Genomic DNA, 20,527 nt, shown 5'->3' with positions numbered 1-20,527 from the left:
GAAAACTTAATAAGAGTGATACATTCTCTGTATTCAGCCAGTATAGAAGAAAAAGTCTGGCTTCATATCGGGGTTTAATGCTACAGAGAAGTCTGTACATAGTGAAAAGTAAATGTAATGTACAACTCCTGGACAAGTTTCTGAATAAACTAATATGTAAGTCATGATTTCTTCTACAGCTTGAAATAAATGAAAACTTTCCTTTCACGCAGATTGTAGGTAACTAGAAAATGCCGTCTTCTTTTCACCGTGTCTGTAATGAGAGCTGAGCAAAGGTTGCAACTGCTCTTTAGGATTTCTTCCTTGCACTAGGCTGAGGGGTTGGTGAGAGGAAAAAGTTAGACTGGAGTCAGGATTCAGCTTTTTTTCCATCAGGAAAGAGCCTTTGTCAGCTTGAGGGCTGAGTCTCCAGGGACAGAGCTATTCCAGCTTGGCTGCAGAGAGAGATGCTTTGAGAATAGGTTTAATGTGCCTAAGTGAATCATAGGTCTGGGGGTTTTGCTGCTGTCATCAAGGTGATGAAAGTGTTGGGAGATTAAGGAGCAAATAGAAACTAGGCTCTGGTACCAGCCGGAGTTCTGTCAGAGAAGATCAGGCTGCACTTCATCTCCTTTCCCTAGAGTCTTAGCCCTAGTGTGAACTGGGGTCCTCTAAATCTGCGCACATTGTCTGTGAACTCATTGCTCATTGGGATAGTGCAAGGCAGACTCTATGTTTGATGCAGAACTGCTGCAGAGACATTTCTTTGGTGAGTTTCAGGGTCAGTTGTGCAAATTGTGCGTTTCTGTCAGTATAGAACATTGTAGTGACTATTCTTGAATTCCTCTGACACTACCCTGGGAAAACTGGGTATTTTGAAAATGGTCCACTGACTAGCTATATTCGAAACCCAACATACATTATATTCCTACTCAATAGTTACTGTGTGTTTCTGAGAATCTATGCAGAAAATGTGAATTTTCAGTAGACTACCTACTTGGCTGAAATGGCATATTGTAAGAAGTACTTTGAACTTTCCAACACAGTTCAATGGCGGATTGATTTCAATAATCCTGAAATTAGTAACAAGATCCTTCTATAGCCATTTAAAAACTATTGGACATATAATAATCTCAATCTGGTATGAATTTAAGGAAAGGATTATTAATGAGAAATCTGTGGGTCTTATTTTTCAGTATTCCTAAAATTCATAATTAGAGATATTATATCTCATTTTAAAGCTATTGGACATATAGGAAAATGGTCTTTCTGTGAATTTTAATAAAGAATTGATGAAAAACTGCTTTTGTTTTATTTTAATGATGTCCATTAAGTTGTAGAATATTTTACCTCTATGAACTAATTATTTCTTAAATCATTTCATCTTCTAATTATTTCTTAAATCATTTCATCATCTTTTGGGTTTGGGAGAAGATATAACTGCTAAAATCCCATCACAGAGCCTCATAAAGGGAGCACCAATTAAAATAGAAAATATGAGATATTTAAAGGAAAAAAATTTAAGTTTCAATTGGGATGATAATTAAGATTCAAGTACTAGTGTTAGAAATACTAATAATTTCTCTTTAACTGAGATAATTAATTCCTGTGAGACTTTCATCCTATTTACACAAGTGTCTTGGGGACAGCAAAAAAGTTAACTTTGTAAAGGAATTACTAGATAAAGTATAAATGCAAAACTAGGTCAAAATACTGAAAGAATATTACAATTATTAATCAAAATATTCCTATCCTATTCATTACAAGATTTTTAAAACTTTTAAATATTACTTTTATTTATTTTTATGTCTCTGTGTCTGCCACATATATGTGGGTACACATGGAAGCCAGAAGGTGTTGGATCCTCTAGGGCTGAAGGTACAGGCAATTATGAGCCAACTGACATTGGTACTGGGAGCAGAACTCAGTCTTTTGGAAGAGCAGCAAGCTAAATATTTTACTTCATATATAATGTTATTTTCGTCCTCATTTTAGGTATACTTCACTTCTTTTTTTATAACGTTGTATATCTTATTCAACCTGTGACTCACTGCTTACAAATATTTGGTATGAGAAGTTGCCGTGAACCGGAGTAAAAACATTACCCAAAGATCACTTGCTAATCAAAGGCCAGCTGATGGCAAGATGGGAGATGGTGAAAACTTGAGTTCTGGCCTCTCTGGAGGAAGTAGGTCATTAGCTGTGTGCTCTACAAGGATTGACCATGTCCTCGGCCTCTGTGCTCTCTCCCTTGGTTTCCCAGCTGCCAAGAGGAACACCTTACCTCTGCCATGAGCATCTTCCATGGTGTTAGAGTGAGGAAAGATACAGACGTCAGAAGCTAGTATTGTGAGAAATTGCCCAATGTGCTTCCATATGTTAATCATTTCTTTAAAGGGTAATTTCATTATTCAGTTAGGCTTGCATTAGGAGTTGTTTCCTTTAAATAATTCTTCAGGAGGTTCTCTTCACTGAGAGAGCCTGGGAACCGTACCCTTTTCAGGAATTTTCCATTAGGTTCTTGTCTCTCTCAAAAGACTGATACAAATCTTCCTATTTTCATCAGCCCTGTTTGATAGAAGATAGAAATGCAGTGCGTCTCCAAGTTTATCAAGAGCACTCGCTGCAGCAAACTCCTAGGTTCAAGGTTCAAACTCATCAACTGTTTTCTAGACTCAGCCCTCAGGGAAGCATTCCTCTACACCTTCTTAGTGGACAATTCTTAACTATTCCTGGGTTCTTCTAGGCGGCTGTGTTCTTTCATGTCAGAACACATTTCACTGATTCCCTCCCTCCCAATACACTTCTTTAAGGAGCCGGCATTATGGTTTTCATCTTGTAGAATCACCGTCTTTCTCACAGTTATTTCCTTGCATGTGGAATGCAACTAGTATTTGTTGTTTTAGAGAATGGGGGAAAATTCAAGTGACTACTTCCTCTCTAATACTATTTGAATAAATTAGTGAAAAATATAGAACAAGTATGCAAATAAGATAGCAAGAGAAATGTACTCTTAAAGTACATCGTGGCTCATATATAGAACTAAGGAATTCGATGCTTAGAAAATGATGAACTCTCAGAAGTGTATTATCCCAGAGAGATGAAGAGTTTGCTCTAAACTTACCGCAGTACTGGTCTATGAGCTAATGTATTTTGTCGTTGATTTCACACACAGAATTGTCTTACCTTTCTTCTGAATTTTTTGTTGGCATAATCAAATTTTATTTCTGATTCCATAATCAGAAAGGGAAACAGAACTTTAGTTTATTTATGGATTTATTGATTTTTTTGAAGAATTTCATATAATAGATCTTGATGATATTTAGACCCACTCTCCTATCTGTAATCCCCATACCCCCCTCCCCTGGAATTCATGGCATTCTGTTTTATATGTTAAGGCTTATCGAGCCACATTTGTGTCCCCAAATGCCCTTTGATGTGAATCCATCCACTGGAGCCTGGCCAATCTATCTTGCATCACTCCCTTGAAGAAAACCAACTCTCCTCCCAGTAGCCATCAGTTGCCAATAGTTTTTTAGCTAAGGTTGAGGCTTTTTTCCCATTTCTCCAGTTCTATGCTGGGTTTTTGTCTGGTTTGAGTTGCATGGGTCCTGTGTATGCTGTCACCATTGTTGTAAATTTATGAGAAACTTCCCGGCTGTCTGGAAAAGTCTGTTTCCTTGCGATCTTTACCACTGCTGGCTTTTACACTGTTTTTACCATCTCTTCTGCAATGGTCCCTGAACCCTGGATGGCAGATGTTTGTTATAGGTGACCTATGAAAGGACATGTACTATGCAGTTATCTAAAAATAACTGATATCTTAGCGTTCTTTTGCATATTGTGCTTTTTTCTGGATAGTAGCAACATGACAGAGGAGAATCTTAGATGGGATGGGAGCTGGAATTTGAATCTTTTATTGAAATGGAAACCACTTACTTTATAGGAGCTGGGATTCCTTGGTTCTCAAATACTTTTTTCAGATGTACAATGAAGAATCTAGAACTCTTGATCTCAACAGTTGCTTAAAACTCAATATCCCATAAGTTTATGTTCAGAGGAAAGCCTTAATTGTACTGGGAAGTATAACCACTCTCCTTTCAAGAGGATTGATTTTTAAATGTATTGGCGGGTCTTTTTCCTATTCAAAATTAAAATCTAATTATTATGCATGTTTTTTGAACAGAGGATAATATCCCAACATTTGCGTACAGAGCCTACTGATAAAATCAGGGCAATTAGCTTTTCTATCTCCTCATGACCTCTTCATTTGTACACTTCAAGTTCTTCTCTTCAAGTCCTTCACACAACATTTAGTAGGCTATTGTGAACTTTGCCCATCACACTGTGCTGAAGACACAAGAACATCTCCTAGATATGTTTTAAGACCCACTGAACCACATTCTTCTGTCCCAGCTACCTTCACACTTATAACGAGCAACTAAGTTGATTCTATATCCTGACTATTATAAGCAGAGCTACAATAAACGGGGCTACAGCCATCTCTTCACTGTAATGGTTTTGTGTCTATGGGTATATACCAACTAACAAAATTGGATCATAATGTATTTGTATATTCTATTTTTTGAGGAAACTTTATGCTGTTTTCCAAAATGACATGAGTAAGTTACATTCTCACCAGCAGTGCACAAAAGTCCCCTTGCTCCATATCCTCAACATTTGTTTTTTTTGTCTTTTGTAATTATAATGCCAACTGTAGTGAGATGTTTCACTATGATTTGATTATTATATCCCTGATATGTGACATTTATTTGTTTCATCTGATTCTTGACCTTTTATATGTCGTCTTTTAAGAAATAGCTATTCAGACCATTTACTCACTTTTAATTGAAATTTTTCTTCTTAAGTTTTTTAGGTCTTTATTCAGCCCAGTTTTTAGTCTTTTATCAGAAGAATAGTTTGCAAATACAGTTTCCCGTGTTGAAGGTTTTCTCTTTGCTCTGCTACGGTCTTTACTGGGCAGAAGCATTTTCGTTTGGTGCACGCCTATGCATTTCTTTGTACTTTTGCTCTGTTGGCTATGGCGTCTTATCCAAAACATTCACTGCCTCTACCAATATATTGATGTGTTTTCCTACTTTTTTAGTGATTTTATGTACGATTTTAATGCATTTTGAATTGATCTGGGGGTATGACGAGATGCAGAGGTCTTGTTATGTTCTATGTGTTGATGTCTGATCTTCCTAGCACCATTTATTGGAGACGCTCTCCTGTCTCTGATGTACGTTTCCGGTGCTTTTATTAACAATCAGTTGCTATGTATGTATGCATGTGTTTTCTGGAGTGTTCACTATGTCCTCTTGACCCATGTGTTTTTCATAAGCAGGCAGTGTGGTGCTTCAGCTTCAGTGACAAAAGCTGTATATCCGTGTATCCTTTCTTTTATTTTCATCTGTGCTTCTCTCTCTCTCTCTCTCTCTCTCTGGAAAAAGTAGAGGTCGTTTGAGTGCAATATGTCCTCCATCAATTTTATTTTTTCCTATTTATAATGAAAGATTTGAAAGAAGTGGAGAAATCACCACGAAAGAGACAATTTGAAGATCTATTTCTGGATTTCCTTTTTAATTACCGCTGTGCACCTCACAAGATTGAACAATAAGACTAAAGCATGTCTATTGGAGCTGGCAGTTTGCTGATAAAATAAGTGCCATTTCCTCTGTGTTATGCTTCCACCTGTGCAAACAGATAAAGCATGGTTAATGGTGACACAGTTTTGTTTCACCTCAATCCCAAATCACTGAATCAAACAAATCAAATTACTTTTGCAGTCAGCCATTTATTTAAAACAACTAATCCAGGGCTTGTATAGGGAGAACATAAACATTTATGAGTACAGCTATTTAGCCATCAACACAATGATGTTGTTGGTTTTCAGGAGTCAAGTCAGTTTACTCACAGTTATGGACCATATAGGTTTTAGCTTCTCTGTGTAGAATATTTTAGAATAGAGGACTTCTTATAATATCTGCTTAGTCTTTGGGAAAAAATACTCCCTTCATTGTTATTTATCCCAAGCCAAACCAACTTCATGATTCCTATGTGCACTGCTCTTTGCCTGGCCTGCCATTGGCAGGCTTTTCAGACGTTCACCATGCGCCAGTGTGAATTCCACCTATAATAAACCCTGTTCAAGAGCAGACTGCTTTTACTAATTCGGAGGGCCCAGTCTTTAACCATAGGAACATTGAATAATAATCAATAGAAAGAAAACACATGTTAGATACAGTTAAATATGCACTATTGAGGCCATTGTGCATAATAAAAAATTAGAATAAATTAAGGAAACTGATTCTAACAGAAAGCCTCCAATTATTAATAAGTCATTGGAAATTGGAAGATTATCAGATCCTTGCAACAAAAATATATTTGTTTGCAATTTTTAGAAGGCACCTCGCAATCTTGAAGGTCTCTGTATAATAACAGTTGCAGAACCAACAGTAAAGGGAAAAAAGCAGCTCACCATTGGGAATGCTAATTTGCTTTTAGAACGTATGAATTGCCTTCTTACAGTAACTCAAATGAAGACCTAGGGACTATGTGAAGTAGATCTTTGAAAAAAACTTGGCCTCTAATAAATGTCTCCCCAGAGGTTCACCAACCACAGTCTGCTCAACTATTCAGCTCAGATGGCAAATCCCAACATAGGCCATTTTTGCTCACAATCCCTTCAACAGACAGAGTGAATGTTTTTCTTGTTTAATTTAATGCAAGTTGTTTTTGTTGTTGTTTCATCTATATGAGTGTTTTCTATGCATGTACGTAAGTGCACCCATGTGTGCACTATTCACAGAGGTCAGAAGAGAATATCAGAGCCCCTAGAACTGGAGTTGTTGGTTGCCATGTGAGTGCCTGAAACCAAACTGACTTGGATCCTCTGGAAGTGCATCCAGTGCTTTCTTAACCACGGAACCATCTTTCCAGCCCTTTAATGAAAGATTTCTTTTTTAAAAAATCAGGAATTAATGCTATTAGCCAAATTCAGTTTCTGTTTTAAAATTTTTATTTATGCATGTGAGGGATATGTGTATGTTTGGGATGGCACCTGTAGAGGCCAGAAGAGGGTGTTGGATTCTACACAATTAGAGCTACAGGTGGTTATGGTTACCTGACTTGGGTGCTGGGAACCACAGTCGGGCCCTGGAAGTGCAGGAGTCGCTCATAATCGCTTCTCCAGCCTCCAAATTGAGTCTTGGGATAGAACTTTCCCCTCATCGTCCATGACACTGCAGCTTCTTGGTTTGTGCGCTCCTGCTCTCTCTTGCCTTACAGTATCCTTGCAGTCAGTTTGTTCTGTGACCTTTGGAAAAAAGTATCAAATTCATCAAGATTCTGAGAAGCTCTTTATTTCCCTAATGTTTTCTTTTAAACTTTAGTCTTTTAATGTCCTATAATTTAAGAAATGGATCATCAATCCAGTTTAAAAATCACAAACAAGAGTTTCTTTAACACTTTCAATGTTTTCCCTTTCCAAATTCAGCCTCTACAAATATTGCCCAATTTTCCCCATGTCTCCATAAATCAAAAACTGATGTCTCCAGCTTTTCCCTCTTGCTTAATCCTCTTACAGTCTGATTCCCCCCATCCCATGGCTTCTTGCACATTTCTACTCTCTCAAATTCACAAATTGAGAAATTTCTTTAAAAAGAAAAATCTCAAGGCTAGAGAGATGGTTCAGCTGTTAAGAGCACTGGCTGCTTTTGCAGAGGACCAGGGTTTGGTTCCCAACACCCATATGGCAGCTGACAACCATCCATAGCTCTTGCAACCAAACCCAGGTCCTCTGCAAGAGTGCTGAAATGTTTTCTTTAATCTTAAGAATTAACCAAAGTTTAAAGACCCTGACTTTCCTCTTCTTCATCTCCTATTAACAGTAATTTGTAAGACCTTACTGTAGGTATGTAATAAAATAAGACAAAAGTTTGAACAAGACTAACACTGACGTATTCAAAGAAATGCCTTTCACAAATGGCTTATACAAATGAAGGCATAATTTCTTAAAAGAGTTTTGACACTATCTTTCTGACTTATTCTGGATCTGGTCTCCTAATGTGGAGCAGAACTGGTCATCTTGCTTCTGTCCATTCAGTTCCCTCCACTGCCTTTGATGCCTGCTTCTCTCAGATGTGTTAATGTTTCATCCGTAGTCTACCAACTTCATCCAGAAAGGTCTGTGACTGTGTGTCAGGGGATGCTGGAGCAGAGGACCCTGATAGGTGGGTTATTTGAGCTCATTCATGCTTTCCTTCACTCAGAATATTTATTAATCATGTGTCTAGAGAAAACCATTCTCTGATGATGATGTTCTGCGTATTCTTTGACTACAATGAGAGGCAGTCATTGATTTGAGAGATAGCACACACATATGTCAAGCTGGTAGGTAACTAGGTTATAAAGAGATACATCAGGAGATCAGGGACAGTGTCACTGAGCAAAAGAACCTAGAATTGCGATTTGGAGGATAAATTAGGTTTAACAAAGTGAGGGAAAAGAGAAGACTATAAAAGCGCTTCAGTTAAAAAGCATACACAAAGGCCTTATGTCATGCTTCCAGAGATAGCCCAAGAAATAAAGGCTCATTGTACTTGAAACTCAGTGAATCTGGGTAATGATGTTAACCTGGAGAGTCAGAATAGAGTCAGCTTCTCCAAGTATATGCTGCTTATGTCAAACATAATTTTGTGTGTGTGTGTGTGTTCATGTAGGTGTGTGAGTACACATGCATGTGGAAGCCAGAGGTTGATGTTCGCATCTTGCTCAGTCACTCTTCACAATACTTTTTGAGATAGGGTCTCACTCAGTGGATGAGCTCCAATATCTACAGGTCTCTATCCTCTCAGCATGAGGTTGCAGATGCATACACTGGACCCGGCTTTTATATGACTGCTGGATCTGAACTCAGGATCTCATGGTTGAGCAGCTTCCCCAATGAGCAATTGTTCCAGCCCTTAAATATTTGTAAAAATAAATAAATTCAGGCCTGGAGAGATGGCTCACAGGTGACAAGAACTGACTGCTCTTATGGAGGATGTGGGTTCAATTTCCAGCACCCACGTGACTGCTAACAACTGTCACATTTCCAGTTCCAGGTGATCTGAAGCCTTCTGGCCTCAATGGGCATTGCATGCACATGGTACACTTCAAATATTCAGCTAAAATTCTCACATACATAAATTTTTAAAAATAACTAAAACAATCAATACGGGGGGCTAGAGAGATGGTTGAACAGTTAAGAGTACTAGCAGCTGCTCTTTCAGAGGACCTGGATTTGGTTCTTAACACCCATATGGCAGTTAACAACAACAGCCTCCTGTTCTGTGATGTTCCATGGGCCTCAGTGGGGTTATGAGTTGATAGAGGTGTCTCATTTAGGACTGAGCACTCATGACTGAGGATGTTGTTAACTATCACTTCTATTAATGTGAATATTTAACATAAAATCTAAACATCAGAGGTAAATTATGTGAAGACTAGAAAAAAGTCAACAAAATTGATTTCTAGCAAGATGCACAGGCAGAGAAAAATAACTTCCGCAATTTATGGTAGTTATTGCTACTCACACTCTGAGTCTATTCATTGCGTTCTTGTCTGCACCCACATCATGTGTCCTTTCATATCACTGCAGTCACCTGAAGTGATCAGTTGCTGACATTATGTGATATATTCCTAATGTCTCTTTAAGTACCGTCTCTCAGTGCCACCATCTCCAGTTAGTGTCCTCAACCCTTATCCAAAAAAGGAGCTATTTTCACTTTTTAGACAGGAAAGCTGCTGTGTAAATATCTATCCAATACAAGGCTTTCTACTGTATTTCATAAATATATTTGGGGAACATTTGTTCATGTTTAAACTTTCAGTTTTTATACTACTCTAGATTCACATCTTGTTGCACTAAATTTTCCCTTGAGAGACCTGTGATCCCTCTCTGGAATCCCACAGAGAGCTGTTGTAAGGAAACCATCACAATGTTCCTCTTAAATTGCAGTTTAGGAATAAGAATATTTATTTGTGCTTGCCAACAAAGTTTAGAGGGTCGCTTACAAACACATGAACCCCATAGTCCATCTTCTATATTTTGGCTAACCTTTGAGATCTGCCCACAGCCTCTCTTTGGGGCCATGTCCTGCCTGAAGTTCGCCAGCGATCCGAGCGTTGGCTCACCCCTCAGACCATGCACCTTGCTCCCAAAATGGTGCTGACTCCTCCTCTTTTTCCCAGTGTGCACTCTGTTTCTAAGCTTAGGTCTCTAGAACCATGCTGCCTTTTCCTCAGAGGATGCATTTACCCAACATGTGTGTATGATAATAGAGAGGAACTGCATTGCATGTTAACTCTTTTTAAAGAATGAGTCCGTTTTATGTAAGTTTTGGTAAAATTTGTGTATATAGCACTTTCCTTCCTTACTATCCATTGGTCTCGAGGGTGTGTAACATTATCCTTTGTTAATTTGTGTATGTTGAGTTTTTAAAAAATTGCTTATTTGTCATACTTATTTTCCTCTATTGCTTTTATGGTTTTAATTTCCATGATTTTGGTATGTTGTGTTTCACTTTAATTCCGTTTAATGCAGTTTTTATTTTCTCCAGATTTCTTCTTCGATTGAAGGAGCATGTCATTTGGTTTCTAGATGTTCAGAAACTTTGCTATTATCATCTATAATGAGTATCTATTTTCAGTCCATGAGATAATAGAACATACTCTTAGTCCTTTAAATCATTTAAAATAATTTGGCAGTTGTTTTATAAATCTTTAAAAAAATTTTAAAGTTTTTATTTATTATTTTATATGTATGAGTGCACTGCTTGCATGTATGCAAGCTCACTCGGGTCATGCAGTGACAACCAAGGTCAGAAAAGGGTGTCAGATCCCCAGGAACTGGAGTTACAGACAGTTGTTAGCTGCCATGTGGGTGCTGGAAATTGAACCCAGGTGTGCTGCAAGAGCAGCCATTGCTCTTAACCACTGAGTTATCTTTCCAGCCCCAGTTGTTTAAGATGTGGCCAACTTGCTATATATATGTTTCACATGCCCTTGAAAAGAATGTATTTCCTGATGTTATCAGATAAGGTGGTCTGCATATGTTTATTGGCTACTGGTTTGTTAGATTAATAGATAATGGCAGGTTGGCATTTTATAAGTCCTTGATAATTTTCAGTCTATACTATCAATTGTCAAAAGAGGAGTGTTAAGGTCTCCAGCTATCATAGTGGATTTGACTATTTTTTTTCTTTCAGTTCTGTGATTTCTTTGTTTCACATATTTTAAAGCTTTGTTCTTTGATGCATGCACATTTTAAAGAAACTATTTCTTCTTGGTAAATTGAGTTTTAAAAATGTCGTAAAATATTCATTTATATCTCCTACAATTTTATCATCTCTGATATCTACATATATCAGATTAACATCTAATCTTGCTTCTCTTTGTTCTATTTACTGTTTTCAACTTACCTGCCTTGCTTATTTGAAGTGACTTTCTTATAGTAAGCAAGTATTTAAGTCTTAGCAATTAATTTACCAGTCTGTGGCTTTTTGTTTGTATATTCAGACCATTTATATTTAATGCAATCAATGATATTCTAGACCTGTAGTCACTGTTTTCATTTTTCTTTCTGAATTAATTTTTCTTTTCCTTTACCTCCCTGGTTCCTTTTCATTATCCTGGTTCCTGTAGTTATGTGTGATAACATACTCTCTCATAAGGATTTGGTGCTAGGATCCACATATGAAGGAGAACATACTTTTTTGTTTGTTTTGTTTTGTTTTTTAGAGAGAGAGAGAGAGAGAGAGAGAGATCCTACTGATATCCCCATTTTACCAGTTTTAGTGAAGTACAAAAAATCCTAGCTTCTTTTCTTTTCCTTCTTTTCTCTAATTCCTTCTCCATTTATCAAATAAATATATTAGCTACCTTACACACACACACACACACACACACACACACACACACACAATGACAAAACGCAGATACAAAGAATGCTGGTCTATGTAACATTATTTTTCATGAAGTAGTGGAACATTTGAGTGCTGAGTGGTTCTCCCCAAATGGCACCAATTTGGAGACTAGAGCAGCTACATAGATTATTCTATGTCTGAAGGGGATAAATGGTCAAGCTGCATGTTTTCTCTCATGTAGATGAAGAAGAATATGCTATAACCACACTATCTCATTTCTGACACTTAAGTTCAAGAATCAGGTTTATGACCTTATTTCATATGTTTTTATTTTTCGATTTGGAAAATTTTTATTGGAAACTAAAATTTCTTAATGGAAAAATCTGGTACTATTATTTCTCCTCTTCAAAAATTTTAACTATATAAAGTTACATCTCCAAGAGCAATAATTTTTGTTTTCTTACATCAATATTTCCTTTATCTTAGAAATTTGTTTTTAAATAAATCCTTAGTGTTTTTTATTAATTTTTTCAAAAACTTACAAGTATGACTATTGCCCAGTATTTACTCTTGATAGTAATTCTTACTGTTTTGATAGGTATTAAATAAATAAGCTAATTTAAAATTTCCTTTTCATTTGCAAACAGAATAACATTGAAGAACTTGATGATGTTCTTACATCTGTATTCAAACATGAGATACCATATTATGAATTCAAAGTTCCCCAGATTGAAATTTGTCCTCAAAAAGAACGTGAGTATTTTCCAACAGTATCAGTTGTGCGTTATAGCATAGTCTAATTTATGTGACTCTTTAATAAATGTTATAGCCCAGAATAAAGCTAATGCTTAGCTCTTAAAAACATATTATAGTCTTAGAAAGTTCTAAATGTGTGTATGTATGATTCATATTTGAGCGTGGGCATAATGTGCCATGATGCACATGCGGAAGTTAGGGACAACTTTCAGCAGTCGATTCTCTTTTTCCAATTTCATGGGTTCTGGGGATTACATTCAGGTTGCAAGTCTTGACCAGCAAGTATTTTATCCTCTGAGCCACCACTCTGGCCCTAATACTATAAACTTTTGAGGATCTATTGAGCAATTCTTCCAATAACAGGCTCTAAAACTGTGTGCAATTTTTAAAATTAATTATCTTGCTTTCTGATTTTTATTCTAAGGCAATACTTGGATAAAGACACTTATGATGGGTATTTTTATCATATCATTGTTTATAACCACCTCAGATCATGAGGATTTATGACAAGTGCCTTTACCTGCTAAGCTATCTCACTGGCCCCTAATACAGGTTTTCTAGAGTGAGTATATATTATTTGAATGATGCAAAATATATGAATTCCACTAAGAGCATATGGGAGCTGCTGATTAAAATTGCATATCCAAATGTTATTACAAGCTCATTTGTCTATTTTACAAATATTTTTGTTCTTGCATAGTTTGCTGAAATAATGTTCATAATTAATTTCTATACCAACCATATATGAAACACTAGGATGTAATGGTGACTAAGACAAGCCATGAGCCAAAAATATGAGAAGCCTGGTTTGGGCATATGAATGCTTAGAGGTCAAGGAATTTTCTGGAGGGTTTCTGTACTCGTGTTTTTTGGGTTTTTTTTTTTTTTTTGAGCTGAGGACTGAACCCAGGGCCTTGCACTTGCTAGGCAAGTGCTCTACCACTGAGCTAAATCCTCAAATCCTATGTGCTATTTTTAAATTTTTATTTAATGTGTATAAGCGTATGTCTGCATATGTGTAAATGCACCTGCGTTATGCAATGTCCATGGAGGCCAGAAGAGGGTGTCATATCCCCTGGAACTGGAGTTATGGATGGTTTTTAGCCACCATGTAGATGCTGGAAATTGAACCAGGGTCCTCTGCAAGAGAAGCTAGTACTGTTAACCACCGAACCATCTCTCTAGTCCCCAAATTTTTATTAAATTAATTAATTGATTTATTTATTTATTTATTTATTTATTTATTTATTTATTTTGTATGTGTGTTTTGCTTGTATGTGTGTAAGTACACCCGTGTCATGCAATGCCTGTGGAGGTCAGAAGTGAGCATCAGATCCCCTGGAACTGGAGTTATGGACAGTTGTTAGCCACCATGTAAGTGCTGGGAATCAAACCTGGGTCCTCTGCAAGAGGAGCCAGTGCTCTTAACCTCTGAGCCTTCTCCAGCCCCCTTCTGTGCTATTTTTAAGCAGCTTTATCTTGAGCCATTCAGGTTTCAGAGATGTAGTAAGAAGAACCCAAACCCTAGCTGACTATGAGGTTACTAAGTATGTAAGAAGCAGAACAACTGTGAGCATCTATGGAGGAGAACCAGGGGGAGGCTCATTCTAATTAATAATCCTGTGAGATTAGTGAAAAAATTTTAGACTATATAATTCACTTACACAATTAGATAATCATATTATAGAAGGAAAGAAACATGGCATGATTTTTCATTTAATTTTATTGAGGAAAAAAGATAATACATAGGCAGTAATTGAAACAATTTGATAAACTCTTTGGACAATGGGATTTTAGGAAAACATACATTATTTTTCAGCATGCCCTTCAGTGGTTAGAGTCCAGGTGTTAATGATGGGTGGGGCCCCAATGAGGAGGGGAAAGGAAAGAGGAATTCTAGAACAGTATACTTGCATGCAAATGGGTGAAGATGGAATTATGACATAACCTTTACAAACTCTCAGAAGTATATTTCTTTAGGTTTATGAAATTAGAATTGCAACATTAGATAACATGAGATGGCTTAGAAATCTTTTCTTTAAAAGAATTCCAGATGAATTTAAAAGAATGATAATTTTGGAGTTCAAACATGTTCTAGTTTTTGATCTGGAATGTTAGTCAAAGATGGGAGGTTAGTTTAATTCCAACTTGCCAATGTTGAGAGGCAGCTGAGAGGCAAGTAGGTCTAAGTCATGTGATTCATCAGATTGGAGTGTGGGTGCCCAACCTTCCTGCCCTTCTCTCTAAAACTATGACCAAAACAAACCCTTCTTTCTTCTAAGCTGATCAGATCAGGTATTTAGTTACAGGAAATTTGATTAGTGCAGAAGTATGATGTAGACTTGCTCCCATAGTTTCATAGATGAAGAATCTTAGATTGGTTAAGCCAGAAGCTCTGCTGCAGAAAGCCCAAAGACTATCTTAAATATCTTTAAACAATCACCAGGTACAGCTAATGCTGTTAGCCCTCAGGCCTTGAGTTGCAAATGAAGGACTTAGAGCAACAGTTCTTAAACAAGCTATTGCTCTGACTCCTCAGTGCCCTTGTCTGTTTTGAGTTTCAAACCAGTGTCATAAATTTAGTGTAACAGCTCCTTGGTTTCCTTAGATTCTCTTCAGAGTCCTTCCAAAGCCTGGGTAATGCAGAACATTCCTATTCTAGATAGGAACAAAAATCTGGTGTAGCTGACTTTCAAAGTGCAGTTAGTTTAGGAAAAGGGAACTTATATTATTTTGCTAGACGAATATCTCTACCTAGAAAGGGGAGCTGGCTCAGTTATGCCCGGGGTAATCGCCAGAACCTCATGTCAAAGCCTAGGTCCCCGTACAGTAAGGAGTGATGATTTTATCTGAAAGAGGACAGTGTATGACAACAACAGCATGAGAAAGTATCACTCAGAACATGACTTTCTAACTAATAATAAATGCAGACAATGTAACTGAGTATTTAACACATGCGCATGGTTCACTGTAGTTCCAAGGTTTTATCTTGTATTTGTAATATCTCTGGATTCATAGAAAATAGGCCATTTGTTAATAGAGTGGAAGGGAACTAAAATATCCATTGGGTTGACTGTTTATATCGTCAAATCATTTAAACATGTAGGAAATAAAAATGTAACTTAACCCCCCATTGAATTTTGTTAATATTAACATTTTTCATATTTGCTAGATATCATTTTGGAGGGAATAAAATATTTTTGTACTAATAAATCACAAATTCAGTTTAATTTCTATTTCTGTCATGATTCTGCTAACTTAAAAAGCAAAATAAAGTACAGGTGTGGTGGCGCAAGCCTTTAATCCCAGCACTTGGGAGGCAGAGGCAGGCAGATCTCTGGGAGTTTGAGGCCAGCCTGGTCTCCATAGCAAATCCAGGCCAGCTCCATAGCTCCATCCAGGCCAGTCTCCACAGTGAATCCAGCCAGACAGGGAGACCCTGTTTCAAAAAGACCAAAAAAAAAAAAAGTAAATTAGCTTTCACTTCAAGGGAATTTCCTCACAATAATTACCTTTAGTGTCTCATCCATTTACAACATCTTAGTTTCCACAGCTAGTATAACCATATATTTCATATGACTCTATTGAGTTCTTCAACCTATTTTTGCTCAATTATTATCTTTACATATAGGTCAGTTAATGTCATTTAAATGATCTAAAGCATGACATTATCTGATTAAACACAAGATGATTCTGACTTAGAAATAGATGTTAATATTGTCTCCAATTTTTTTTTTTTTTACCATTGAAAATAATGCTGGGGCTGGGGGAATGGCTCAGTGGTTAAGAGAACTGACTGCTCTTGCAGAGGACCCAGGTTTGATTTGCAGCACCCACATGGTGGTTAACAACCATCTGTAGCTGCAGTTCCAGGGGATCTGACACCTTCCTCTGACCTCTGTAGGCATTGCAGATCACAGGTGCACTTATACACATGCAGACAATACACTCATACACATAAAATAAAAATAATAAATAAAAATATTTTCTGAAAAAGAAAGCAAAGCTATAGTGAAAATCTTGGCAAATCGATTTATATTATTAATTTCTCAAAAGATATAATTACTTTCACAAGTTTATACCTATTTATCTTGTGGTTTTGTTAACATCAAACCTTATTTAAACTTATATTTTAAAGTAATTTGTAGCTATTCTCTTTCTTTATACTTATTAGAGGGGAAAAAGTATCATATAATTTTGTAGACAATGAAGAACTTTAGAAAATAAGAAATTACTACTCCTAAACAAGAAATGATGGTATAAGCCTTTAATCCCAGCACTAGGGGGGCAGAGGCATGTGGATCTCTGTGAGTTTGAGGCCAGCCTGGTCTGCATAGTAAGACCCTGTCTCAAATTTTATTATTACTAATCTTGTTCTCTGGATATTAGGAAAATATGTCACCAACGTTAAGGATATTTTATTTAATAATTCTTTTTAAAAGATACCTTACTGAAACTGGGCTTGGTGGCACACACCTTTAATCCCAGCACTTGCAAGGCAGAGGAGGGATCTCTGTGAAATCAAGGTCAGTCTGTTGGTCAACATAGTGAAGCCAGGTCAGCTGAGGCTATAGAGAGACCCTGTTTTAAAATACCAAATATACACCCAAATACTGTATAAATATATCCATATATAATATATACAAATATTACTCCAGATATGACTATTGTAAGGCAAGGTTACTTTTTGTTTTGAGATGAGAAGTAGTAGGAAAAATGTAGTTACACGAACTCACTTCAAATTGGTAATAAACATATTAGTGAATATATTAGTAAGGCACAGTATTACATATAACGGTATCAAAACCTGCAATGATTGAATAAATTGAAGCATTTACATGTAAACTGACTGTAAAGTTACATATTTTCTACTTATTTCTAGTTATATATAAACATAATACATAATAATGAATTTTAATAGCACCTACCAGCATTTTTGTCAAATTTAGTTCATGAACTGTTTGATCAATATGGATCAAATAATAAAACAAGGCAGACATTTGAGCCCTTCTAAAAGGCTTTAGATTTCAGTGATTGAGGGAGAGATTTCCTTAGGTTCATAGCTCTATAACTCACTTTTATAATGACTCTTCAAAGATTCCCCATTTCTCTAGATAGGAAATTTAAATTTATATATATATATATATATTTGATTATAGTTAGAGAATGAAACTATAAAAATAAAGGGAGAAATGATGAGAATGAGAGATAGAAGGAGGGAAGGGTACAGGTCAACATTGTCAGGCTTGATACCGTAACCTGAACCAGTCCCCAATCCAGGAATAATCTCTGGCCTTAAGCCCACTAGTAGCACACTGTGGTGGTTACTACACCATATTATGGCTATGCCTTAACAACAACAAAAAAATGCCTGACTTGGGGATTTGAGACATGGCTCAGTGGCTAAGAGCACTGGCTGCTCTTGAAGAAGACCCAAGTTCAATTCCCAGCACCCCCATGGTGGCTAACAACCATCTGTAACTCCAGTTCTGGGGGGATTTGATGTCCTCTTTTGATATCCATGGATATTGCATGACACGGGAGCACTTACACATATGTAGGCAATGCACTCATACACATAGAATAAAAATAACAGCTAAAATATAAAACAAAACAAAACGAAAAATAGCCTGATTCTTCACATCCATTTTACAGCCAAAAGGTAGACTGAACTGCTGAGAACCTGTTCCTTCAGATTTCTCTCAGAACTCTTGTGCTCCAAACAATGGACCGTTTTATTGAAACTCTGTCCAAAACAATGCACATTTTATTGAAACTCTATCCAGCATAAAATGGGGAAGTAAAAATCAAACCCTTATCTTATCAGAGAATTTTCTTTCTGATCTCTAGACTTAGACCATCACACACACACACACACACACACACACACACACACACACACACAGCCATAAACAGATGTTGTCAATTTCTCTCATTTCTTGCAATGAGATAAGCAATGCTTGCAAAACAACACACATAACATTCATACATTATTTTAAGTAAAGGGCAAGGAAGATTCATGAGGGATTAAGGTCATAGAATCTCTGTCTAAAAGGCTTTATTGAGCAGTGTTACTTGTTCATTTGTATAATGATGAGAAATTATGTGTCAAGTGCTTTTCTAGGTACTCCAAAGTACCTAGATGCAGGAAGGTACCTAGATGGACAATGCAGGAAGGTTTGTCTTCATAGAGCTTTTATTTCACTGAAAGTAGCAGAGATGACTATCCAATGCAAAATCAAGCTTCGTTTAAAATCCTGTTGTTATGAGAAGAATAAATCAGAGGATAGTCAATAGGTCATATAGGAAGTGAGGAAATACTTTAAACACGACTCATTACCTTCTAATTATATTTTCAAAAATATATTACTGGTGAGAGGAAATATCTCAGTTTAAAAAGCGCTCACAGAACAAACATGAGGTCTCATATTCAATCTCCAGAACTCACATTTAAACAAAAAAGCTGCATGTCCCGGCACATGTTTGTAATCATAGCACCATTGAGAAGATGAGGGGACCTCAAGGACCCTTTGGCCAGTCAGCCTCATCCTAGGCCAATGAGAAATCTTATCTTAAAAAAAAGAATGAAAAAAGGAAGGACCTCAGGAGGAATGACACCTAAGTTTAACTTCTAACCTACACATGTACCAACATGCACACACATACACACAAAGTATTATTCTTGTTTTTATGTGCAAGACAGAATTCAGGCATGTGAAGACAGAAGCAGGGACACTGGATAGGAGGCATCAGAGAGGTATGATGGTTCTTACCACCTGGGTGATGACTGTGATAATGAGACAGGGCATGAAGCATGAGAGTTTCCCTTTTCTGATATGGTTTTCATACTTCAAAATATTTTCCCCATAGATATAATGAAAAAGACTATAATAGAATTAAAATTGCATGCTAAATGTATATTATTTCCTGAAAAATAAACAATATTATTTCTCTAACACACTTGCTTGAATTCAATAGATATTTAAAAGCTAAAGTGGTAGGACTTACTGATAGATTGCTAGTAGAGGAAATAGGAGGTACAGTGAAGATTGGCTTAAGTGCCCCAACAAATGTTTATATAAATAATAAAGTTAATGTTATTAAATGAAATATAGGCACTGTGAAAATACTTTTCTCAGTGTGATGGTACCATTTTGACTGTGAGAAGAGTTATAATTTGGACATGAAAGATTACTGGTAATTAAGTGATAATATTAACCAGGAGTAAAAATTCCCAGGCAGGAGGTCATATCCAGCCTGGATGAGGTCATATCCAGCCTGGATGAGAGCATTCTGAAGAGAGCACAAATCACAGGAAAGGTCTCATTCTCAGCACTGTGATATTAGGATCTAGATGGTCAGCGAAAAAGACTGAGAAGCATTGCCATTGATGGAGAGAGGTGTCTTCAAAGCTGGGGGCAGATAATGTTTCTGCAAAGTGGCATTGATCCACCCTGAGACACCCCTTCCAGAGATGTCTGTGGTAAACTCCCATTCTGTTCACAACTTCTCCGAGACTTTCCTTTCTCTTCATGGCTTACACATTGACTTTATTTTTATTGTTTTTGTTTATTCTTTTGCTTTTTAAATAAAATTTAAAATTCAAGTTTACTGACAGTAATTTCAGAGTGGAGTAAGTGGAAGTTGCAGAATTGACAAGGGAATGAAACAAATTGTATTATACATTTCATAGAAAACTATGCGATCAGAGGGCAACTTTGAGGGCAAATGTACCTGTCAGGAACACTTCAACCTAACATAACACATTATATGTTTCAATAGTCATTTTTGTATGGATTTTATAGATAACGAACTGATTCTCAGCCTCACAGAAGTGGTACAAAGATGGTTGGAGAAAGCAAGTCAAATGCTCTAGCTTTGCA

At 36.7% G+C, this 20,527-nt stretch overlaps 1 protein-coding gene across 1 annotated transcript in view; it reads left to right on the top strand.

Moving 5' to 3' along the window:
• Bank1 (B cell scaffold protein with ankyrin repeats 1) overlaps positions 1-20,527 on the top strand; it is a 281,067-nt gene that overhangs the window by 58,333 nt on the left and 202,207 nt on the right. The window contains exon 6 of the mRNA XM_017796375.2: positions 12,536-12,641. Coding sequence (XP_017651864.1) covers positions 12,536-12,641 — 106 coding nt within the window. The remainder of the gene's footprint in view (positions 1-12,535; positions 12,642-20,527) is intronic.

This window comes from Nannospalax galili, unplaced genomic scaffold, assembly GCF_000622305.1.
Source record: "Nannospalax galili isolate Female #2095 unplaced genomic scaffold, S.galili_v1.0 scaffold189, whole genome shotgun sequence".
Taxonomy (NCBI): domain Eukaryota; kingdom Metazoa; phylum Chordata; class Mammalia; order Rodentia; family Spalacidae; genus Nannospalax; species Nannospalax galili.
The sequence above is the reverse complement of the archived record's forward strand: the minus strand, read 5'-3'. Positions and strand labels throughout refer to the sequence as shown.